Source organism: Ooceraea biroi, chromosome 11 (assembly GCF_003672135.1).
Source record: "Ooceraea biroi isolate clonal line C1 chromosome 11, Obir_v5.4, whole genome shotgun sequence".
Taxonomy (NCBI): Eukaryota; Metazoa; Arthropoda; class Insecta; order Hymenoptera; family Formicidae; genus Ooceraea; species Ooceraea biroi.
In genome coordinates this window covers 1,144,067-1,170,743 of record NC_039516.1, presented here as the reverse complement: position 1 = coordinate 1,170,743, position 26,677 = coordinate 1,144,067, and the positions used below count along the sequence as shown (strand labels likewise).

At 41.8% G+C, this 26,677-nt stretch overlaps 1 protein-coding gene and 1 long non-coding RNA gene across 3 annotated transcripts in view; both read left to right on the top strand.

Moving 5' to 3' along the window:
* The window catches only part of LOC105274563, a 61,610-nt gene that overhangs the window by 24,201 nt on the left and 10,732 nt on the right, over positions 1 to 26,677 (top strand). The window contains exons 1-4 of one of the 2 annotated variants that reach the window (XM_020034566.2): positions 1,013 to 1,070; positions 3,089 to 3,537; positions 7,898 to 8,038; positions 19,736 to 19,921. In XM_020034566.2, coding sequence (XP_019890125.1) covers positions 3,107 to 3,537; positions 7,898 to 8,038; positions 19,736 to 19,921 — 758 coding nt within the window. In that variant the 5' untranslated portion in view covers positions 1,013 to 1,070; positions 3,089 to 3,106. Of the gene's footprint in view, positions 1 to 1,012; positions 1,071 to 3,088; positions 3,538 to 7,897; positions 8,039 to 19,735; positions 19,922 to 26,677 lie in introns of those variants that run through there. The other variant, XM_026973899.1, reaches the window with a different exon arrangement.
* LOC105274562 lies at positions 3,544 to 7,014 on the top strand. The gene is made up of 2 exons (XR_893096.3): positions 3,544 to 4,984; positions 5,308 to 7,014. It is a non-coding gene; the product is annotated as an uncharacterized LOC105274562 (long non-coding RNA).

Sequence of the window (26,677 nt, the reverse complement as noted above, 5' to 3'; positions counted from 1 at the left end):
GATAAGCGCGTTCTACATCAGCGAAAATTTATATTGCAGAGTAATATGTTGCCAGCGAAAAAGTTCGGTTCGATTCATACGTGTACGAGTAATACGCCACATATGTGTAACACAGGCTATAATGTTCATGATATCTATATTAAACAATAATATCTAATCATAGATAATGATGGATTACTTGGTTGATGAGTAATTTGTTTTTACTGCAATAAAATAAACCTTGACGCAAAAATCGAACTTTTTAAACTGGCGCTATATAATAATTATCGAGCTTATTTATATTCATAATAGTATAAATAAGACATAGATACTCCAAGAATAACGATAGTACCATCACTTTAAAAAAAAATCATCAATTTCCTATCCATAACTAATTGTTACGAAATGCAATTAAAAAACATGCAATTAAAACTTGTCAAGTACTCCAAATATCATTATCAAATATATTACGTAACGGTGATTCTCAGTATTTGATCCATGAAACACGGAGAAAGCGCTTTTCCCGGAGGAAGCAATTAGCAGCGTGCAGAACTGCTCCACAGATTGACGCGGGGCGTTCCGATCACTCGATTATTATAGCAATTCTCGATTTACCGCTTTTTATCGGAGTCGAGCACTTTCGCGCGGCTAGAAAAAGCAACGCTTGCTCCCTTCGTCGTTTTCCCACGTCAAATGACCAAGTGCATGTTCGCGTGGGAACTGGCCATCTCAAGCGGGTGGAAATCCGAATTCACGTGAGTTCGCGGGATATCCTAAAAGGAGAAACGAGCGGCTGGTCGGTGGCATGCTGCAAGATGCATGCGTCTCGGGAGAACGATGCAGCCTCCGAATTGATATACGCTGCCAGGCCGGAGCCAGCCGTCGTGGCATAGGGCGTCTAGATCGGAGAGCGTCTAGAGCAGAGAGTAGAGTAGGTATAGCTATAGTCAGCCATCCGTTCGTAACCTTTGCCTCGCTTTTGCGTCGCGCTCAGTTGCAGCGCGGCGTTCTCTACTGGCGAACGTTCCTTCCGTCCTGGCTGTCCTCCGCTGGCGGAGGTAACGGCGGAAGTGCTCGCAGCTACATCCGAAGTAATTCGCAAAGTGTAAAATACAACATATACCTGCGGCGGCCTCGTCGGCGTTACAGCTTGTCGCTAGGAGTCATCGCGACACGGTGGTCTTCGCGGTTTCAATTGTCCCTCAAATACAAAGACGACGAACGAGAATGTAGAATGAGTGTATCGATACGGAGGTCGATGCGCCTAGATTAAGCCGGTATCACGCTACGTATTTAGTGACTGGGATTTGTGACTTGGAAATCGGATTTGAGCAACTAAAACTAGCGGCTGATAGTTCACTGATGATTCAAATTCCAATCTTCAATCAGCAATAACTAGAATTTCTAATGCGTCTGATACTTCAAGCTTCAAGCGCAATTGCGCGTGTGATTCGGAGCGAGTCGCAGGAGCAGAAGTCGCGCCAGAAACATCGGCTCACGGCGACGCGCGTGCATACGCTAATGAGTCAACGTGCGAAATCACACGCATTTCTCACGCGCGCGCGCGGAAACAGCAGCTGACCGTGAACTGAGACTTGACTTTACGACCGGCAGCAATGAAATGATCGCCGATGCGTGATGCCTCGTGTACGAGTGATAGACACCGCGGAACGTAACCCTATAGGCACTGATGAATGGAGAACGATATCTGGCAAGGAAAATCCGCGAAGCGAATTCCGCAACACTTTTTGGAGTCTTTGTGCAGGAATTTTTCAACAAAGCCAATCCTCATTCCTCAATCCTGCCATTACAAAGTGACTGACGGTGCATGTAACACGACGCTCTGCGGCATTATTCGTTTTCCTCGTCGTCATCGTGTTTCAAGGATGCAAATGTGTCTTGATCAAAGTGCTCGCAATCCTCGCGCATCGACGTCTCCATTTCAAAATTTCCATCCCCGAGGTCTGCGTGGCCAGTGAGGGTTCAGGCCTCATCCAATTCGGCACCCTGCATCGTTCTCCGTTTTTACATAGCACATCGCGCGCGGTCTTTGTCGTCAAAGACACGGCAGCGGCGCCTAAAGACAGGATACGGCGTCGGGTCTATGTCAGTCAGTGACCATATGTAAACGCGTTTAAAGCGGATCGTTTCGTTCGCGAGCACCGCTTTCGCATCGATTGATCGTGGGCCTCTAATGTCGCCGGCCAGATACAGTTACTCTGGATGATGACGACGAGGATGATGATAATGATGATGATGACGCACGACCGGGAAAAACTCGCGTACGATGCGGCCAGGGACACGTCGCGCCGGTTTGACAAGAGACGGTTGACTTATCGCGCTAATAATAGTGCTCCATGCTATACGCGGTCTATAGGCGCCGCGACACGCGTGACTTCATAAAATCGCTCGACCGTTACTGGATATCGAACTGCGTCGGCTTAATCTTTTTAATATCCGAGAAACAATGCTTACTATTGTTCGCTATTTCCATCGTACGCTCAACAAAACTATCAGCCGATGGCTCATTTTTGAGTAACTTTTTATAATGGTATTTTTTCATAATTTATCAGATTACGTAGAAGGTGTAAAGACTACGACTGTAATAAAAGACTTTGTATCTCTCGATTTTTCACAGTGAAGTCTGACATCTCTAATCAGTTTTGATTTCGCAACGTAGCTCTTTCTACATCATTTACGTGTTTTTTTAGACATAATTCATTCGTACACGATTGTTTAATTACATCATGAAAAATTTACAAAACATAAATTTGATCTGAAATAAATGTACGTAACAATAATGTTCCACAGACTCCTTAATCGCTAACATTAAGCACTTAAGCCGCGGAATTCAAAGTTCTCCCGATTATTCCGAGCAATATATTATTTATCAATTTCTAATTACGTCTCTCGGAGCATTAGCCAATCAGCTTCCCGTCACGCTCTTCTTAGCGTGAACGGTACGCTTTTTCTACCGGTTTCCGACGACCCTCGATTGATCTTTTCTCTGTCGCGTCGCATTTTTCTCACCGTCGCGCTGTCCATCGGTTAATGACTCCCTTTTTCTCCGGCGATCCTACTGAATGATCCGTCTCTGTCCTGTATCCAGGTGAAGGAAAAAGGAACGATGTTGTCGTACATGTTGCCAACGGAGGACAAGCCACCGCCCGGAGAGCCCAGCAGCCAACAGAACAATTATCGCGTGGCTGGCAAGCTGCAGAAGAGCACCACCGTGGTGAGCACGTCGCCCAGGAAGTACGCGGACGCGACTAGAGCGATGATCGTCTCCACCAGAATCGAGGAACCGGCCAGCGGTGATCTTACCGCTCGGCATGGTTCACCGCAGACTTTCTCGAGTCCACAGCAGCGGGATTCACGACCGATCGAGAGCCCGAAGCACAACGGCACCGCCGCCACCACGAGAAAATCGACCCTGCACAATGCCAACAGGGTCACCAAGGACGACAGCCTCTACAGCATCGATAGCGACGCCAGCACCGCCGGCAGCGAGCGTAAGAACAAGATCCTGAACGGCGCGAAGCATGCCAGTCTGAAAAGGTAAGTGAATGAGATGAAAGAGATTTTTGAGAAATGAGCAATCTAATTCGATTCAGTCGAGTCTGAGTCGATGGAACTGTTCGTAAATAAAAGATTTGGATGTCGGATACCCCGTATAAAGTGTCTTTAAATCCTTCTAGAACAATTGTAGACTCTAAATCTGGTCAGAATTAGTCGACACATCTCACGTTAGCTTAGATGTTGAGATTTTATTGAAATATTATTCATTTCTCTCTTGTTTCTCGATTGGAATTCTCTGTTGTTCACTAAAATGTTAGGATTAAACTGCGTAACGCTCTCGAACGAGTTCTCGATGCCGATAGATGCGGTACGTTGCCGTCGTCGAAAAACCGCAATTATCCATTTTGCGAGCGCAAGCCTACACGAGTTTTACATGGCGCGTAAACGCCTCTTGTCCATGAAGACGAGGAAAAGAGACGAAGTGAAAGAGGAAGCGAGAGAATGATAGAAGACGTTACTATGTATCGAGTCTATAGGCCGACTTTCGCAGCCCGTACGAGACTTTTACGACATTTCCACGTGGGATAGGTCAGGGTCAACCTCGTCGAGGCTTCGACGGGGCGTCGTAACGCGTCGAGCAGAGTTTTGCTTGGACGACGTACCAGGACCGTCTTCCAAGCACGTTTAATAATCCTGACAAGCGATGGGTTAAGCGCAAGATGACTAAGTGCGAAACTAATGTTCAAGAACGTGAAATAGGAGGAAGCTCGATTCTCTCGGCATCTTTAACCCGTTTCACTTCATGCAACGCAATTAAATCGTTGAATATCAGGCAAGACGTATCTGATTTGTTCAAGACTAGTGTTGAACCTGAGTGTCAAGAAAGAAAAAAGAAAAACGGTAATTCCAAGTGGTCAAACGTGCAATTCTTGCAGTTTCTCGTCATGCTGATAAAGAACTCTGTGCACAGCTTTGTCGTCGCGATGCTAATTACGCAGTGCTCGGTTGCATGGACCTATTTAACGCACTTAAAAATATCGCGAAGTTGATTCGTAGTCTCACTCGTGTGCACACGTTCGTTTGTACATGATCACACTTGTGATTATTGTGTCTCTGGTAACTTTATAGTATCGGCTTGTTAACTGGGCTCGTACGGCATTGTACGACGTTGTACGGTATCAGAAAATGATGTTTAAGTGTTTCTTGGCAATGAAACGAGTGCTATTCAGCGCATTCCGAGTATTTTGCGACGATATTTCGTGACGAAGATAAAACTTGTGTTAAGATATTTAATATAGCATTATAATACCAAAAATGGTTAACACCTTAACGTGCCTTCGGAGAAGAGGATTTATTTACGCTGACTTTTCGTAATAGCACTGGCAACGATTTGATTCACTCTAGAAAGAAACTGTATGACCTGATCCGCTGCCAAAATGCTATTGCGTACTTAGAAAACACTGTTGCGTATTTGGCATCTATTTTTGTAAGTGTATCAGCAGGTAAAATGCTCTTGCACGTGCATGCGCCTAGATTTTTCCTCTCGCTCAATTTTTCGAGACCGTATTTTCTATTCTTAGAAAGCATTTAGAAAACACTTATTTATGTTTGATTTCGACACATTTCTCATGACAGAAACTTAATATAGTAATCAAATGTGATGATCGTATCTTGTTAATATTTAAATGTTTTTATGGTATTACGACCGTTTTTTATGTATTACAATCATTTACGAAAAGATTAACTAATAGATGTTAGCACGTGTCAAAGCGTGAAGAGATTGAAATGAAAGCATAGTGTTTTCTATAGTAAACGAGAACCGTGGGATTCCGTAATCGATTCCAGCAAAGCGCAGACTATACCCTCGCTAATCGACTGCCGCCGCGGCTCGCTGCGTTCGATGCTTCACAAGAGTAGCGTGAGAAAAAAATTATTACAGTCCAGTGCAACAATCATTCTTCTGCGATCGATCAAAAAGAAGCATTCTGAAAATGTTGTCTTTAAATTCCTTATTAAAATTTGCTTTCAATTAGTTTCACATATTTTATTCCAATTATTTACAGATTTTATAAGGCACAAAAGACATGTGTTTACAGTGAAGAGTTAAAAATGTTATAAGAAAGCGATAGGAGAGATATTGAGATTCTTAACCGATCAGGAATTGATCGATAGCACGATAAGATACGATGCTGGGGAAAGTAAAGTGGAAAATAAGAGACCTTTACCAGGAGAGGTGATACTTCCGTCTCGACGATTTTCATGGATCAGGAGCGATTCGGAGGTCAATTTGGAGCCGAATCGATTGGAGGCTGCCAGCCGGGCGACCTCGACCCCGACCCATCCCAACCCCTAATCTAGCTCAGGTGTCGTACCGGACCTATTCTTTTAGAGATTACGAAAGTGCTATATAGTAAGTACTTAACTGTTATCTGCATAGTATTTTGTTCCAAGCTGGGTAACGATTTTTAATTTAATCAGGTCGTAAAGAAGACCAAATTCTTTCCGAATAAAATCGCTTTACTTAAGTATATAAACAAATTTATTTGATTCATTAAAATGATTAACTTTTTGAATAAGATGTATAGATTGTTCTACTCGATTTGTGCGTGTATGCGTTAAAATAAAATTTAATAGCACTATTGATTTGCTGAATTTTATAAATTAAAACATATGCAATTCTACGTATCTCTTTCTTACTTCCTTTCATCAAATTTTGATTAAGTATGTTATTTTTAACCATTGATTAATCCTAAGCATGGACAACGTAAGAGAGCGGAGTACACAAATCTATCATGGGCTCTGTCCACCCACGTGGCTTTGACATATTCCGATGCCTGGTTGAGGGACACGACCGCGCGTGGCAGCACCTACTGTACAGCCTTTAGCACAATGCTTTAGCACAGAATAGAACCAAAATTCTGAGACGGTGTCCAGCATGCAACGAATTTCTCAGATGTATTTCTCTATTTTTTAATAAATAAGTTTTGCAAAATAATATAGAGAAAGAGAGAGTGTGTAATGGAGAATATATGTATCTAGTTGAGGAAAACCGACTTGAACAATATTAGAGCTGATGAATAGGAGAGAAAAGCCTATCTCTTTGTTATCTCCCACATATCATGTAGATCGGCCATCAGTGCACGCGCGACTTATCGATCCGTCGTGACTTAATTGATTCCTTAGCGCGTGCAGCGAACCGCGTCGGGAAATTTATCCGTCTGCAAGATTAACTCTGTTGCAGCGATGAATAATAAGTCGCGCACACACGAGCGCATTGTAGGGAACGCGTTGCACGTCGTCGCTCGAGAACCGGTTTGCATCGCGCCATTGATCCGCTAACGCCGTTTTCTGTCTTATTAGTGCGAATGTGTTCAAAGTAAATAGCGGATCGGTACTACTCTTTCGCGAGATATCAGGCCAATGCATGCACTCGCTATCCTAGTATTCCACATAATTATTGACATTATGATTATCTTCTCAAGCGGAAGAAGGTCATTTTCCACGATTTCTTGTAGATAAAAAAGAAAAGAAAGGTGTTTTGAGGTCATAATCGTAGGCGTTTTTGCAAAATTATAGCAATCACGGCTAAAAAATATTTATTAGTGGGAAAAACGCGTTCCTTGGGAAAAAATACGGGTTTGTAATTGCATAATTGCATTTGATTTTCAAAAGCAGAATACGCATCTTAAAAGTTATTCATCCATTTTGCCAATTTTTAATTCTAACATAGATACAAATTTTGATTAGTTAATAAAAAATTAACCAAGGAATTGATAATTAGTCAAGAAATGCAGATACGATAGAACCTTATTTTATATTGTAAATATTCAAAATGTGCAGCTGAATTGCAGCTGGACAAAACTGTCGGGAGTTTCTTTCGATTCAAAGAACTGCAGAGCGAGTAATAAATAATTAGCGTGTATGTCGATGGCGTGCCTTAATCTTGATGGCGGCTGGGCCGTAATCCGACGCTGCGATCGTGAGATTTTGATTTTGATATTCTTCTGCGGTCGCTGATCGTCACGCGATAGCAAACTGAGGTTTGCGACGAGTTTTTTGCGCACAGCTAGGCGGTTGTCTGACCTGATTTAATCATGCACCGAATACGGGGTGTCCGAGATGAATAATAATTGTTTTAATTCTGAACTTCATTTTTATTTTTATAGTTATTTTTATGTTAGATAAATATTAATCTAATATTTAAAAAAATTAACTTTCCACTTATTCATCTACTCTATTTATCTATCCTCGTACAGTATATACTATATGTAGATGCATTTATGTATTTCCTTGCAGTTATTTATTGGTTTAGTAAACTAAGTTCATTAATTTTAAATCGATTGTGCTTGCCTGTCTTTATAATGATCCTTAATTAATTAACATCACATCTATTACTCAGGGTATCTTTCGGCTCGAGCAAAGGATCGATGGTAGAAACCCTCGTCTACGAGACGCCGGTGCAAGAGGAACCTGAGATCAATCACTTCCTGGACCACAACGGTCGCCTACCTCCTCCTATGATACCTGTGCCTGATACTGAGTGAGTATTATTTTTTAATGCATTTGAATATAGAAACTTATATGTAGCATTAAGAAAAAACTTATAAATTGTTTTCAGTTAATGCGCATACAATATCTATGTAAATCTCGAATATGACATAGATGCATAAGTTGATCTGTCACTGTGTAAACTGCTCTTTCTGTAAATTCGTGCGTCGATTCAATCACGGAAGTCGATCACCGCGGCAAATCGCATCCTCGAGAGCGGCCCACGCACGTGCGTGATGTGACGTCAGTCGGCGCACCCGGCACCGAAATAACGCTCCATTGCTATACCCGTGTGCATACACCGAGTAATGCCAGACCCCGCGGAAATTGACGTCCGTAAATATCGAATCAGCTCGTTATATCGACGAAGCTACGTCGCTCGAAACCTCGCGACGCATAAAATCTCCCCACCGATCTCCTCTCGCTGCATGCTACGTTTCCGCCCTCGCTCGATTCGACAGATGTTCATCGTTAAATGTAACAAGACACCGGCACGAGTTAACTACGACGAATGCAAGACAGACGTGCGTTTTGCAACGCGATGATTAAAAATTTCTGCAAGATAGATGCGTAGATCGCTTCATCCTCTTCCTTTTATTAATCCTTGAGATAAGAAGAGAAGGAAAAAAAATGTTTGTCACGAAGTCTTTCAAGTATTACGTGCTGATTGCATTCACCTTGCATGATCGTGTCTAATAGAGTCTCATCTTCGATCACGAACGATGTCAGTAGATATTTCTGACGCGAGCACTGGATCATTTAACTAGATCAATCGCGATAATGATTGCGTCGCGCGATAAGTAACCGGCTACTAGGAGAAACGTGCGTGGATGAAGAATACGGAGATACCTCTTTCAATCAGACTTCATCTTCCAGGAATGAAATGTAATTGTACATTCATGAGGATGACTTTGATCGTCTTTTATTGCATTTAGATGATCTTCTGGATTTTTCGCGTTTATAACGTTTCGAAATATATTTTAACATATGTTTAAATATATAAGAGATACTATATGGGATAAGCGCAAGATTAAGTGCGAATGTTAAATAACGCGAAATAGAAGGAGGCTCGATTCTCTCTGCATTTTTAACCCGTTTCAATTCATGCAACGCAATTGCAATTGTTTTGCAATTTGTTTTTGTTGTATTGGAATATCAGGCCTGATTTGTTCAAAAAGTTGGAGTTGGATACAAAGAATATACATAATCACATTAAATTAAATTAAATTCGGTGCTCGAATATTGTCTGAATTTGTTGCTCTCGCAATATCCAAGTTAGAATTTGTTGCTGTTTATTGTTTGAACATTTTCTTATATATTTTATTTCTACCGGCGCAAAGAGTTGTAAAAGATTAGACACTACTTTTTAGTATCGATTAATAGAGTAATCGGGAGCAAATTTAGCAAAAAGTCCACATACTTTGGCGAACGGCGTTATCGCGTTATGGAGGTATTACGTGACGATAAGATTACAAATGTGATTACGAACGTCTTGAGACAGTAAGTTCAATAGTGCTTCGCAGTCATTCGATGAAACCAGGCTGGGATAAGTACAGTAACGCGCGATCGCCGTGCAATTTTCTTGGCGAGATACAGAAAACGTACAGTGCTAACTTGCGTAAACGATAGCTAGTTTTTTTAGCGGATCGTCTGTTCGTGTCGATGAGATCATCGCGACTCTTTATGCGCACGATTACGTATGTCAGTTTTGTAATCGCACGCGTGATTCCCGTGTTAAGGACACGAGTACTCGTTGGAAGTATGAGCTGCAACCTGCGCCGTGAGTATTGCTATTGAATAATGCAGTAAACGTGCTTTAACCCTCGGTTTCCCCCTGCATCTCACGAACCCTGCTTTTCGATACATATTATTCGATCAATACGATTTCGGTATGGACATTCTCCAGTTTCACTCTGAAGTAACGTGTCGCGTTATGTTGTAATTGTATAATGCTTATAATATCAAATATTTTCTGATATTTGGAGAAATGAGAAAATATTATAATAGAAGATATTTTTATATTTATTTTTTCTCACATCATTGTCAAAAAATAGCTTCTTTATTTGAAACATACGTACAATTCTTTCGATTTCGTTAATTTCTTGAAGTTTTTATCTCATCCTAATACTTTATTTGTTCGTCCTTTTATTCAGGATAAATCTGTAATTTACGAGAAAGACAAAGAAACACCTGTGATTTGAAAAATCGATCCATTGCATGCACTCTCGCCGGCGAGACGACAGATGCCGGCACCCTCACGGTTTTCGAGCCGACCGGAGCGGAGCCGTGTAGAGAGGAGCGCCTGCGTCGCGCCGCTCAGTGACTCGTGCGCGGTCGAAGCGGGTTCTTCGTCTGGGTATCACCGTCGTACGTCGGCCGCGTGTTGGTGCACGCACACATCCGGTGCCACGAAGCAGTCATCGGCCACCCGCGCCTTTTCTTTCGCGGCCCTCCTTAACGCAACGCCGCGACGTACGCGTGTGCTTCCTCCCCCACTCCCCGCCGGCCTTTTTCCCGAGACGTTATCTCTCTTGCCGATTTTCTCCCTCGCCAATCGTCGCGCCGGGATAAGCGAAGAGCGCAAGGAGCGGCGACGTCCGAGCAGAAAGGCTCGTCAGTACGCTCGTGTCCTCTCGACGAGCGCGAACTCGCGTCGGCGGTCCAGTCCTCGTGATACGACGAGGCCGGTTCCGCTCGAAAGGAGCTTCGACCAAGGAGAGAAAACGAGGGAGAGAGAAAGAGAGATCGATCGATCGACCCCGGCCCCGTGGATTTTAGAGGCCACGCCGCGCGCGTACGACATCCGCCAGGTAATGAGCGTTCCCAGGACGACGACGCTGCGCGATGGACGCTAGCGCGTTCCCTCGCCGTCCCGGAGCCGGTCCGATCCGGCGGCCCGATCGGAGCGATCGAGGAACTCCGAATATTGCGATGCGATCTTGGATCGTCCCTCAATTGTTCCGAATCGGGGGAAACGTTTGCGAGTTTAGGGTGCTGAGTACAGGGTGTTCGGAAAGGTGCGTACACGCCCAGTAACAGCTCGCTGCTCGAGCGACTATGGGGTGCAACGGAATTTATAGGGTTCGGAAACCGCGCACATTTTCCCCTGGGTGCGAATTTTCCAAATAGTTTAGAATCCGGTTTTCTTTTTGCTAAACGATTGGAGATAAGTTTTGTAATTGTTTACTAATCATATTGTATGAAATCATTTGTGCCGCCAATTACCAAACACTCTGTACATTGGAAGAATATTACTTGTTAAGTGTCGAAAAGATAATTATAAGCTGATGTTTTCTGAAAAAATTTGAAACGAATTTTGTCATTACAAGCGCAGATATTAGTAAGGTTACCTGATTTATACTTATCTGTTCGTTGTCTAGAATTTACGGGTGAAAAGAAAGTTTACATAGTTCACACGTAAATGTAGACGAAAAATAGTTACTAATACATACATTTTTATTTATTGAGTTGATTGTGGAAATTATAAAGCATTATTAGGATCAAAATTAAGAGTGAAAGAACAGTCCAAGTAATTTTCAAGTTATTACATTGTTATTCCAGATTATATTTGCCATTCTAGAAATAATTCTGTTATTCGAGAATTATTTAAATATAATTTTCAGAATTTTAATTAAATACTACCAGATTTACAGTATAAATAATAATATAGAATCGATAATATGAAAATGATTATCGGTGTACCGCTCTTTCATTCCCAACGTGAACGTCCTTTGCGACAAATATCTCTAGACTGATTTATTGTATCTGGCATATGAAACGTTAGGGCCAAGTTGCTTTTTTAAATTCGGGTCGATAAGGGAATCGCTCTGTTTTTCCTCAATCGAGCGCTGACTCGAGCGAGAGGTCGCATTGTTGCCGATCGAAACGTGTCGCCGGCTAGTCTGTCCCTAATACCAGACTCGCATCGATCTGGTGGGAAGATTGCGAAAGGGACAGGCTACCGGTGTTGTCCACAGGGGTGGATGGAAGTGAAAAACACCGGCGGTGAGCAGCAACGGTCCTTAAATCACCAGTCGTTCGCTAATGAATTAAGTAAAAGTGCATGTTTGACAGAAATAATTTCGATATTATAATGCAAATCTTTTAACATTGTCTAATTGTAAATAATTAAGCCATTGATTAATAATTAAACATAATACATCGTGTATCGTGCAAGTTATAATTATCTCAGAATTGTGCAGAACGAGGATTGTTAGAATTAGAAAATTCGCAGACAGGTAAATTTGTTCTACGTTCCTCTAGATTGTCCCAGATTGCTTCTAGACTGATTATACATGATCTTGAATTTATTCCAAACCTTCTAAAGGCGGTATTCATAGTCCATTCTTATAACGAGATAGTCTTAAGTATATCTTTTAGATACTAATACAGCTATCTGATACAGATATCTGATTGGCTAACAGATATCTTAAGATTATATTTAAGACGATCTTAATATGAGACCAGACCATGAATACCGGCCTGATTTCGGGGTTTTGCCTTAGTTTTAAATTAATCCTTAGATTGAGATCCCAGTTCAACTTGAGACCGGTTCTAAACCGATTCCAGATCGATGATTGGTCTTTCGGATGCGAGGAATGTGTATGGCATTCCTGGCACGCGGCATTGTATTTACTTGATAATTTCTGGCTGCTTACGGATAACTCTAGTTACCAGCACAGGAATCCATCGTACGAGAGATCGATACGCGCGCTACAAGTACTCGATAGCTCTCACGCGCTGGTATCAGTGCCGCCACTACCGGTGAGAGGACACGCGGAAAGATACGCGCAGATTCCGCCCGGTGTGGTCGCCATAGTAACGTGCCATCTTGACACACTGCAGCCATTCTCCTGGTTTCTCCGGAAACGTCATGCTCGCGTGTTGCCGTAGAAAATAGACTCCTCAGTTACAAATTGACCACGTTGTCTCTCCGAGGTGAAACCCGCGTCGCGCTTCAGAGAACAATAAGACGACAAATCGACGGGTTCTACCGATTCTTCGGTAGTTAAAAAAAATGATACTCTTTTTATGTCTCATTACTACAACACGTCATCGCGTAACAAGTGTGCACATCAGGATGCAAATTGCGACGGATATATCGTGAAAAGGGAGCTTTATCGACCGTCCGCGTCCTCGCACGTGGAAAACATATCGCGATTAATCCGCAAGTACTCGCGTTCACGAAACCTGCGTTGCTTCACGTCGTAAGAAGCAAAAACACCATAAATTTTATTCTTCTTGCACACGCGTTTTTCGCACAACGTCAATCTAGAATGCGCAGCAGCATACATCGTTTTCGACGTAAAGCAAATAAAATCCACGGAATAATTATGAATTATTTCGTGTATAATTGTTTCCCGAGAAGAGATTGGTTTTTCTGTGAACGCTCACGGAATGAAGACACGCGGATAAAAAATATCGTCTGGTTTTTTTCTTTCTGTCTCTTTATTACAAAAATGACTCTTGGTAAATTCCCTGAGCATCATCGTCACGCTAGCGAGATGCACGACACGATAAAATATTTGTTCAAGTTTTACGTGTTGCGTCGTAAAAGCGCACGATTGAAGCGATCCGATTCGAGCTCACGGCAAGAGCAATATCGGAAAAGAAAGATGATAAAAAATAGCATCAAAATAAATTATAATTACGATTGATATGTGCTATGTTGCTAAAAAATCTCGATATACTATATTATTATTTATATTATATTTACTAGTTATTATTTATAGGATAGTTCCTAAGAATTTCTAGATTGCACATTAATTTTAATTAATTTTTCCTCTCTAGATCATTCCTCTAAGAGAATATTTATGATATATACAATAATGATGACTTCTTACATTTCTTATAAAATGAAATTAAACGTTGATCCATGAATAATTCTGCCTCTTCCACAAACAAAGTTATCACGACTTGTTTACGAGTTGTAGCACCTCGTAGTTTGCTTTATCGATCCCTACTGAATACAATTTTCATAGAAAATGGACTTTTAACATCTTATACGAGTGCGTATGTATGTTTAGAATGGCGTGCTGAGCTTATCATTCTACAACCTTGCGGCAAGTGGCTCAGTATTTATTAATTTCAAGTATCACGTCTTGGGATTAGAATGCGTCCTCTCGCCAGCAGAATTGCAATTAATAATGCTGAGTAAATTCCACGTAATCGCGATTAAAATGCTTGTTTTCAACGCATATATATTTTTCCCAAAGGACACATTAAGTTTTTGCTCGGTTGTGCTTTCATCAATATCCAAAATTTAATTAAATTTTTCCTGAATCTATCAATTTTCGATGTTAATATTATTTTATTACACGGAAAAGTATGAAAAAGGATAAATATTACATTGGCAAAAAAGGGAAAATTTATTCGAGTAATAATTTTGTGTCAGTTCTCTCAACATCTTAACAAAGATGAAAGGAAAAAGTATTATCGATATCTCACGCAGATAGCATACGATAGTAGCATACGATATGTGTCTTAGCTTTTAGTATTTATACTAAAAAGCGCGCGCGCGCGCACACACCACAAATCTGGTATCTTGAATACGCGAACTTTTTCGCGCTGTGTCATCATTACGAAAATTAATCGAATTCTAATGATTCCACCCAGAATAGCATCGCGAAAAATAACGGACCGCTCGATTCAACCATCAGCGACGTGGACAATTATGATGATGATGTCACGGGCTCAAGGTCTGAATCGAGGTGTTTAACTGCCTGATGACGCCAGACACCGCTGCTGGTCGTCTATGCGTAAATGACAATAGCATCAAGACTTGCGTGCATAGATTATGCAAACTTTCTGTTCAAGTAAATATCAGTTGCGCAACGAGATCTTATGATTTCATGAAATTCTCAATTTTAATGGATTCTTCAATACAAACAGAGGCAATACACGTCTCAAAATTTTCCGACAAACTCTGTTCCATGAGAATCCATGTGAAAATAATGCGTTCGTATAAACGTAAGCCTAGAAGAATGCTTCGCATTAAAAACTATAAATATATAACGTAATCCGAAATCTTCAATTCTGATGCTTCCAAAGATCTCATTCACGACATCCAGGGTTCACATCCCCAAATCCTCGGATTTGGATCCCCAGTCGTTATCACACGGGGATAAATCCCCATGCGAATCTCTCTCCCTGTTTGCTTTATCAAGCTCCCTCGCGAGGAGTAGCTCATAACTTGGAACGACAGCTTCATCGAAAGGTACACATTCCGCGCCGAATGCCAAGCTCCTCGCACTTTCCTCGCGCGTTAGAAGGAATCGTTATCGACGCGCAGGATCGATTCCACAGCCGGCGACCGTGGCCGGGAACCGGTTTCGTGCCTCCGCCGCGTTTTCGGTCCTTCTCTCCGCTTCGATTCCTCGTCGACTCGTTTTGGTCGATTACACGCGACCGGCAGGATGTTGCGCAAGATCATGACTCCCTCGACGCGCGTTCCAACGATCGAGTCCTCGGCTGGCGCGATCGTTCTCCCTTTTTCGGAGGATCCCCTGAAGCCAGCAGACCGATCTCGCGACCTACATTGCTCGGCGAAATTGCAATACGCGTCTTCCTTTCCGAGTACGGAGGATACGAGTCCGTTGATCAGAGATAAAGAGGTGTCCAATTAAAAGCTGCAATCAAAAATGTTGATCTGATGGGAAGCGGATAAAGGATCGTCTCTTTCTCTGTCTCTCTTGCTCTCTTAAATGAATCTCTCAAGCATTTTTCAGTTATTAACATTCAAGCGCTCGCAGGTAAATGAACGCAAGTGCTCGCGTGGTGCAGACTCGATGCGCTCCTCGACGGGAATCACAGTTTCGCAGATAATTACGCGCCTATAATCAAAGCGATAAATTGGAATCTCAGTAGCGGAGAAGCGGATGAAGGTTAACACGCTCGACACCATACATCCAGTGGCTTATCGGGCGCGTGAAATTGCCACGGTGGCCTATTTATCGAGCAAAATAAATAGCTCGTTAATTCCACTCCCACTCGGACGCGCAATTTTTATCGGCGAATGACTCATCGCGCCTCGCTCGGAACACTCGCGCGTCGGAATTTTATCGTTCGCGCGTCGCGACCATACGAATGGCGAACGTGGTGGACTGTTGCTCGTATCGTTTGTGCACGATCCGACTGCATGAGGGAAGCAAGATACAACTAAAAAATTATAATTTTATTATATTAAGTCATTAATTAAGTAATACGGGTCATACATTAATTTTATAGCAGAATAGGTAATCTTTAAAAAACAAAAAACCAAATTCTTCAAATGTCATATAAATATCGTCATCTAGACGTGACTCAGATTGTTTAGTTAATGATCTACTAATTTATAATTATGAATATACTTATGAATATAATTATAAATAAGAGAATAGATAGATAGATCTTCCTCCCTATTAATCAACGATCCAGCTTCAAGCTCTAGCAACGTTTTTTCGTGGAGATGTAACAAAATTTTCTTAAAATTGCATTTTTATTTTATTTTTGTAGATTTCAGAAAATGTTTTTATACGTTTCACTTGCATCGAATGTTATATGAATTTCTCGTTCCCGCTGTGCACGCTGCAATAATTGGCACGCTGTAATAATTCACTCGTGGCATTTTTCTCGCCAAAGTGCACTCTGACTCGAGTATCCCTATATTCTTCAAGACTCATCGCACGCGCCACACACTGCGGGATGTCGGTATTACAACCCTTTCCACTAAACCCTTCAAAGAGCAGCCAATTTCTCTCTTGCTCGAGATCGTTTTACGTACGCGTCGGCCTCCATCTTCTGAAACCGATGATATAGTCCCCCCGGGGGATATTCATCGAATCGAGTTTTCACGAGCGTGCGACGTACGCGGGTGATAGATAAACGCAGCATATCCCTAGCTGCCGCAGGCAGCTGGTAAGGCGACGCAACGTAATGTTCTCCCAGATGTACACAGTGTGTAGTAACGTTAAGAGGCCTCTCCTTTTCTCTCTGTATTTTTATTAAATATTATAATTTTATTATATTTATATTTATTTACTTATCGTCTTATTTAGTTCATTATTTTATTTTTATTCAGTTTAATTAATTAATCAAAATTTTGGGACTTGCTTGGTTGGTTGCTTGGTTGTTGTACTATGTATTTCTTGTATCTCAGTTTGCTCTTTGGAACACAACGTGCATAATTCGTCGCAATGAGAGACGTGAATCGCTCATCTTACCGACGTAGACGGACAGGAATGGAAGTGCACTTTAGATATTACGCTTTCCACAGAGAGCTCTTGTCCACTGATTGTTCATTGCGCAAATAACGAAGCGGCCATTTTGGTAATTCATAACAAAGCCACCGCCCTGATACGTTGTCTTGATAGTTGGCAACCGGTACCATCGCCGATGATGGTACGCGTATTTGGCGTAATGCCACTTGTGCAACACGTGCAGCACGGATTTCCGCAAAAATGAAAGCGGACGACGCCGAGAATGGAAACGGTGAAGCTTCTCGTGAATTACGTAGGGTCGTTATTCTCGCTCGCCGATACCGCTATATCTCACTAATCTGGCGTGGGTGATTCGACTCTGAGTGCCAAAATGACGGTAACTCCTAGTGATACGTAAAGTATCACTCACGCAAGAAGGTCAAGTTTCGTCTTGGATTGTCACGATCAAGCCAATGAGGGTTAATTTTCATAATTATTACGAATTAAGCGTCTCACTCGCGGATATACGGTTAATTCTTCCGAAAGGAGCAGCAAGACTGCTTAAATGAGCTGAGGAATTTCTTCAATTCTTGCAAAGTCTTTTGCAAGGTTGATTGAGAAAGCTATAGCGATGCGATAATGAATTATGAAGGTTACCATTTTATTTAAAAAGATTGAATAAACTAAATATACGTGAAATCAATATCTTGAAATTAAAACAATCAATATCGCTTCGCAGCTTCATACAAGGGAAAGAATATACGCTTTGTATCTCAGCATGTGACATTTCCTTTGTTTCTTCATCTATGTCACAAAATGACATTTGTTGTTTAGTTTCAGAATGAAATGAAATTGAAATAAATGGAGAGAAAGTGAAATTGCATGCTTTTTTTTAGTAATTTTTATATTCTATTCATTTTTTTCATTATTCTATCCCGTCATTTTGTTCTAAATATTTTACTGGTCGATTGCTTCTTTCTTTCACAGCGAAGCTTATAAAAATGGACTTAAAGTCATTGTTAAAAATAACAGCCCACGTTAAGTTAAAATTAAAACGAAAAGTTGTTTGAGAACAAGATAATCATAATTAACACTATTTTCAAATGACTCTTTGGACATTTACGAATACTGTGAGTATGACAAGAAGTCCAGAAGAGAAATCCGAATTCCAGCCGCCGCGTAGCGTATGACGAATTCTTTCGTCATGGTTTTTGTGTATCCTCATGCGTGTTACTTCGCAGCTTCCTGAGGAACCCTCAATTCACCAACATTGCTGCACCTCGATGCATGACGCGGATGACGTTGTCAGAAAGTTATATAAGCGACAAACGACCAATCAGACGACCAACTTGCGCTTGTCGCTCGACCAGACGTGCCATTCGCTACATAGACAGAATTCGTCGAGACAGAATTGAAGCGTACTTGTGTTATAATCAAGATTCTTAAAGAGGATCAGCCTGATTACAAATATCAATTTATAAATAACACAAAGTAGTTTTTGATTTAAAACACAAAGTTTTAAGGATACTAGTACAACACAGGCGCGCGCTATGCGCGCGCTATTTTATTTTGCAATGTTAATAATGTTTTCGAATAATAATATTCATCTATTATTTATTATATAATAAATAACATAAATCCTATTCTAAAAAAAGGCGTTAAAGGTGTTATTTATTTCATCATGTTTCATCAATACAAATTTGACAGAATTGACAGCTGCCGTTTTCACATTCCTAAGAAATAATAAATTAATATAACCGCACTGATAGCCACTATGACATTCTGACATTCGCAACACGAAGTTCAAGTCACACGAAGTTCGAGCCAAGCGAGAGAACCAATCTGCGTCGCAGAAAAGAGGCCTCAATATTCGATAAAAAAGAACTTCACGAAGTTAACACGCCTTTTTTAGAATAGAGAAGAATAAAATTTTATAAAATACGTACGTATAAAGAGAAAGATCGGGTCGCTTTATTTATTCACAAAAGTATGAAATAATGTTAATTAGAAATCGGAGAAATTTAACACAATAATACGTTAATTCTTTAACCGACCAGTGACAGATTAGCCGCCTTGTACGTGAAAATCACACGTGTGCGTGCACCGCGAACGTTTTCAAGGGAAGGGTGCTGCACGCTCTTGGCAGCACGACACGCGAAGAGGCGTGGCGACAAAAGCGGAAGTTAAATCGTTAAATTTCGCTCGGCTCATTTTTTCCGCGAGGTTCGGAAAGACCAAAAATCCATCCTTCGCTTCATTATCCTGAAGATCTGCCGGTTCTCTGAAAGACGCTTAAACAGTACTTTTAGCGGAGAACGCGGAAGTAACTTACCCGGAAATTGTGTTCTTAAGGAAGAACACATTCTAACTTTACGTTGCAATTTCCATGCAATATGCTGGCCATTAAAACTGCTGTTATAAATATTATCTAGCATTATTTAGCATCGTCAATATTAACATATACATGTTTGCATGTTTGTACTAATGAAACGCATTCTTTTTTTGTATTTCAGCGAAGGTAGAGAAAAAGTACGCGTCTCGTTGTTAGGTCCACAACCGTCGCCGGCGACGCCCGGCGTCCTCTTACTAGAGCCGATCACGCACTCGTCAGGACACCCGTTGAACATGGCCAACAATTCCGCGGAACTTTTGACCACGCACACCGAGCACACCACACCCGCCTATCACGCGCAAATCAGGTAAGATCGTCTTTGAAAATGTACATCTCCTGTCTGATCGTGTCACGGTGTGATGCCGAGATTTTTCTCGTGCTCATCGATGCGCTTCATGAATGAAAAGCACGCGTAATTATTACGAGACCGATCGAGAAATGACACGATAGTCTACGAAGATGAGAAACACTGTCCCCGGGAATAATTAGCCTCCCGCGCACGATTCGCGCGACCCTTGACGGCATTAATGGGCCGGAAGTGACGTTCCTTTCTCTCTCCGTCCTCCTGCTCCTCCACTTCGCCCCTTTGTGTCTCCGTCGCCTGGTACTACCGCGCTACCAAACTGTTTACGACGGTTCTCCGCGGTTAGTCCGTGGTACTGTGTGACCATTACGCGAGCTGCGTTGTCTGGCACTATTGCTATTACGACATTATGAGCGGTCGAGCCCGCACACGTCGTACGTAAATTTTCTAAAGAATCCCCTCATCAAGAGAGAATATAACATTGCATGAACAATGAAAAGATGATGACCGGAGCGCTCGTATAATAAGCTGCACCTCGCATTTCCGCGATCATTATTACTGTCTCTAGTTTTTGTTGCCGTTGGAACGCTGGAATTGAAGTCACCCTAAAGGCTAATTTGATCCCTAAAGGACTAAAGTGACTAAATCTAGAGCTATCTAGTCCTTCATAATTTCTTAACGATTCGAGCAAAAAAATTAATTTTCAAAGCAAAAAATAGCACAAAATTAGCAAATAATTTTTATATAAAATTTATTTTATTTATTGTGTTCTGATAATATGGCTTAAATAGTTTAATATACCTTAAAGTAACTCCAATTTACGATGGGAGAAGCGCGAAGACGAGCATTTGTGATGATAGGTTGGTGGAAGAGAGCGGGAACAGACGAGTCCGTGGCTCTTCAGTTCTTCAAACGGAGGAAGAACCGATATTCCGCCACGTATACACACATGACACAGATATGCGCACACGCGATTGCACGCGTTGCACATTTTACGATTTCACGGTGCCGGTCGGTCGTAAATAGAATCCGAGCAGCATGCGAACGTCCAAGAGTGAAGTCGGCCGCAGTCTGTTTATCTTTAAGTCTGAATAGGAGTCAATACGGGGTGTAATAAACCCCGCGGTAATCGAGTTACTTGAGAAGTTTCCGAGTGATTTCTGCGTAATAGAACTTGGACGACTTGTTACTGATGACGAAAATATCTTGCGATAATCTTGAGTTCTAAAAGCCTCTACTTATCATGCTTATGCATGAATATGTTACTAGGATTGCGTAACGAACGAAACTCCATTTAGTTGCACGATATTTCATGTTTGGTATATCTGTGTACTAAACATTACGGGATGTGCAAAGTATCGTAAAATTAAAATAGGTACGCAAACTAGTTTGATGGTTCTTGTTTAATAAAAATCAGGATTTTGTTTGAAAAGTTACGCTGACCGCTCTGTCACGTTATAGAGCGTTTTGTAAACGTCGATGGTAACATTTGAAAACTGCCGTATTGAAATTTCAATATTTAAATTTAAAATGATCATTAACATTTTGACCACCTCTTGAATTGCTTAAGCACTTGTGATGTAGCGTAAAAAAATAGTTCTATCAAGTAATATATCAAGAAACAGATGAAATCTGTCCAAGCAGTCGGCAATACGCTAAAAACGCGTAAAATTCAAGTCACCAAATTAATGTTGAGATACCAAACAATAAAACTTTGTACGTGTATGCACATTTACAAGATGCATCCTAGAGGATTGCTTCGGTCCTTGCATAATTCGTCCGTCGGCAAAATGGATGCCGAAATGGAGGAGAAGGAAACACCGAGAGAACCGGTCGAGCCTTTTTCTCCCGCGCTCGAAAGCTTGACTTTTTCCTACGATTCTAATCTCCCAAGTATTGCACCGGTCGATCAGTTACTGCACAGCCATGCACTCGCAATGTGCAGGCATTGTTAGCGGAACGTTACGTAAATTCGTACACACATCCGCGCGCGGTTTCTAATTGTTTATGCAAGCGATTGCGTCGCGGTGGAATCCATTCGCATGGAAAACCAGCAAAAAATTCCTCGACAACAACCTCGAAGCCTCAATGACATCTCTTGCGCATCCTGGAGTTAACTGGAGATCCAACGCAGTCAATTCAATCTAACTGAAAATATCTACGTAATTAATCTCATCTTAATTATCGCGGCGTTTGGCATTACAAGTGAAGAAAACACGGGAAAGCGGGTGAAAAGTCGATCTCTGTAAAAGCCTCAAAGTGTCCGTAGACGGAGTACGTGTGCCTCTTCCTCTTCACCCTCTATACATCCAGAATGCACCCACCTACTCGTCCACCCGGCGATACTATTACCCAGTCGTCCTCTCACATACACATTGCGATCTCGCTATCCATTCATGCACTCGTACACACCTGCAATTGCACCCGAGCTCAACTTAGCTGCACCAGCACCACCACCACCTCCAGCACCACCGCCGCCGCCGCCACTACCACCACCACCACCACCACTATCATCAGCAACAGCAGCAGCCTCGCCGAATCGCGGACACCAGCGCAGCAGCGTCGGCACCGCCGCTCCTGGTGCGCGCGGGTGCCAGACGAGCGGTGGCGAGGGGAGGTGAGGCGCGAGGACGGGGGAGATCGATATAGCGTGGGTGGATGTGCAGAGGTGCGGTGAGGCCGCCGCCGCCAGTCGTGCTGTCGGCTGCATTGGCGAACAATCGCGCGCGCTTTGTCTCTCTCTCTCTCCTTCTCTCTCGTCAGTCGTCCATCTCTCCCAATCTCCCTCGCTCCGTCGTTCTCTGCCTCTTTCCCTCTCGCTCTCTCCTCCTTTTCCCCTGGGTTCACTCTCCTGCCTCGTCGCCCCGCGCCGCCACCTCGCGTATCGAACGCGGCCGGTCGCGGTACCGCGTCGATCCTCGGGGATCGCCGCATCCCGATGACGCGGTGATAAACGTTGCAACGGCCGCGGTGATAAGGCCGGCGACACAGTGACACAGTGAACGTGAACAGTGCGGGATTACGCAGGATCTATCGCTAAGGGATTAAAAACCGGGATACCATCCGGGACCGACGAGTGAGTGGGGAAGACAGTCGTCCGGAAACGCACCTCGCAGATTCGCCGTGGTCTCGCGATCTGCTCTTCTCTCTTTCTTTCTCTCTTCCCTTCTCTCTCTCTCTCTCTCTCTCTCTCTCTCTCTCTGTCTTTCTCTCCCACGTGTGTGCGCAAGGATGCGTGCCACGCGCGATTTTTCTCGGGGCTCGGTGCACACTGTAGTGACTTACGATTCCAATGACTCTGCTACTCCGACCGCAATCTGCGACGCAAAACGCACGCCCCGGTTTCGCGAGCTGCGAACGCGAACGCGGCTCGTGAGGCCAGGATTTTTGTCCACATTGGATGTTTTTATATGCACATTCCATTATGAGAGTCTCGCGAATAAATAGAAATAATAATTCAATAATCTCGATTCTAATATCAAACACTGCGGACGTAACGCTCGTAAAGCATACTCGGCATATTTTCCCAGTATATTCCACAACGTGGTTTATTTTCTTAATTATTAAAAATTCTGCACGCACAATTTAACACTCTTTTCATACGACGTACAATGCATTGCTCAATTTATCTTTTATATAATTAGAATGAGAAATACGTCCAGGAAGAAAAAATCAGGTATCTTAAGGAAATCGGGAATAATAAACCGCCATTTATCGACTTTTCCGCGTACCATCTTGCGCTTCCGTGTACATTTCTAGTGGTCTATAGTGCACGTCTATACTGTGCATTTCCCTTTGTCAGCACAGCCGTACGAATGTTTTATATCCTTGCCAAGAGATAACTCCTAATCTCGACACTGTATAATTTTTGCGATTTCATTTGAATCTCGCGAATATTTCTCGAGACCATATTTCGGAGTAAACTGCTCAGGATAAATCGCACATTTCCTTCAATGTCGACACGTAGGAAGAAACTTGGAAAGTTCGTGTGCGTCTTCAACTTCGCGTCGTGAAAACTAGCAGACTCATGAAGCGGAATTCGGGATGATCCGAATCTGTCCACGTCGGCGCGTGCCAAAGATAGCGAAGCCAAAGACTTCGTCGGGAACCGTGACCTGCCTTAGAAAGGTTCAGAACCGTGCGGGACACGATACCCTTTGCGATCCTTTAATTGCCTAATTAACCGCAGAAGCGTGAACCGATCTTTTTATCGTGTCAAACTGTCGCCAAAGGTATCGTTGTTATAATCTCAGATTATTAATTAATCCTTTGGCATATATAATAATTATAATATATATTCTTAATCCTATTAATTCCATCTGTAGTATGAAAACTCGTAAAGATTCGGCATATTATTATAATAAAATTATAGTGATATCTTTTATAATATAGCTTTTTGCAACGAAAACTTGTAAAATGAATATAAAAAGTTATATTTGTAAAATTACGTTAATCTAAGAAAAGTTTACATTCGTTCATTTTAAGGTGGGACTATTAACTTGCACTTTATTTGTAAAATCGATAGATGTTGTACAAATGTTTAGAACAATTTAAACACGACCGTGAACGACTCGACTTATTACATTTGCATTCGAGCAACCGTCACGTGAAGAGAACACATTTACGAGGGCGTGTCGCGTGTAAAACGATGCACCAAGATGCATCTTGAAGAGGCGAGTGGGTTGAGACGATGGCGGCGATCACAGCGTGAATTTTTCAGTGGGATTCCTCTGGCGTCGTATGTCCAAGAAAAACACACGTTACCACGAACACGATAATAATAACTCATCATCGTAGACGTGCGCGTGCTTCGGCCACGTTCTCGTTCATGCAAAACAGAAGAATTAGAATGCACTATTAATATCCTCGTAAACAACCAAAGATCTCCTTGATTCCGAATGTTACGATTCTTAACTTAATAATGACAAAACGAAACACGTGAAAATAAAACTATTATAAAAATGCCACAGTATCAAGATAATTGATAGTTTGTCTGATAGACAATGACTTGTATTTTTCAATTTATCTTTGTTATTATTAAACAAAATTGTTCGAGTGAAAATGTTCGAAAATCTCTAATCTCTTAGTATATCGTTTGCTTAAATGGATTAATACGTACGACGATACTACGTTGAAATTTTTAATCTCACATTGGGACCTGGCGACAAGCCGGTCGGACGATGCTTCGTGACATAATTTTTGCCCTCGCACTCTCACGACCTCCTCATCTGAGTGACGCTCGCCCTCCACCTCGTTGATCTCCATTAAACTCCTTCACGGGAAATTTGGTTCGTGCAGGTCCTCGTATTACCGCCAATTACCAATTACGCGTCGATAAACGTCGTTAAGTGGATTATACTGGCTTCTGCGACGACGATTCAGTGACAATGAATTTTTCTACAGATTTTTGAACGATTAAACAATTTTGTCGAACACAGTTGTTCATATTGTTTCAATTTTTGAAATTTTGTATCGTAATAGTTAAACTTTAATTTAAAATTCCAGTAAAATTAAAAGTACTTCGAATTAAATGTAGAATTTTGTTAGTGTGACTTCTCTCAAGAATTGATTAACTTGATAGAAATTTTGTGACACTCTAGATTTTGAGGCAACACTAAAAATTTAGATTACAAAAATAATTGCGCACACATGACGGACTTAATCCAGTTATGCTGCTGTGAACATGGCGTCCTAGATATATCGTAATCGAGGATTAATTGAGTGTTGTACCTTTTCTTCTTATATTCCTTCCATTGGTACTTGCAAGATCTGAAGAGCCTGGTTCAAGTACACGCAGCCGCACAATTGCGTGATGAATCCATGACGGCGACATGCGGCGCAAACGTATGCACGCATCCCCCATGCTGCGTGACCTTATACTCAGTGGCCCATATACGGCACAGATCGCAAAACTAGGTCGAGTTGTCTTTCTCTTACAATTCTGTTTTTCATCAAAAATTATTTCTTCTTTAGCAAGCTTAAATTTTAATTTTAAAATTATTCCAGCTCCAACACAATTAAATGTTTAATTTTCTATTCCTCTTAAACGAAATTTATAATAATAATATAATTAGTTACATCTATTATTTACATTTATTATATTAACTAATATTTCTTTAACAAGCATTAAATTAAATTAAATTAATTTAATTTAATTATTAAATTACTTCTATCTTTGTTATCTAATTTCACCAATATCACCAACAATTATTAAATGCCATGCATTTAAATACAAAAATCTGTTATTTTAACCTGAAAGCTAAAATAACATTAAAATGTCAAGAATATATCCTTTCAAGTCGATCCACACAATTTGATCGTAATTGAGAAGCGTTCAATCTAATTTCCTGCTATGGACGCGTGTATACAGGAGCAACCGTGACCTATATTCTCACCCCAGTCATCCAATTCCCATAACCGCCGGGCTCTAGGGCCGAAGAAAAGGGCGGCAATATGCACCCCCTGCATCCAAGAGAGTGCGTCATTAAACGACGACGGCCAGGTAGGGCGAGGCTGCGCCTGCCGTTAATTCTGGAAATGTCAAACGACCCGACATAGATTGTGAAAAATTGTTGCTGACCACTTCCGCTGCAGTCCGCGGAATCACGAATATAAAGCGCAAAATCATTCTCTTGTGCACCTTTAACCCTTCAACTCTTCAGGATGATAATATCTTGCGCTGACTTTTTTGCAAACTATATATAGTGGTTGATTAGTCTACCCTTTGCCGACTAAGGACACATGTGGATGTCGAATCAG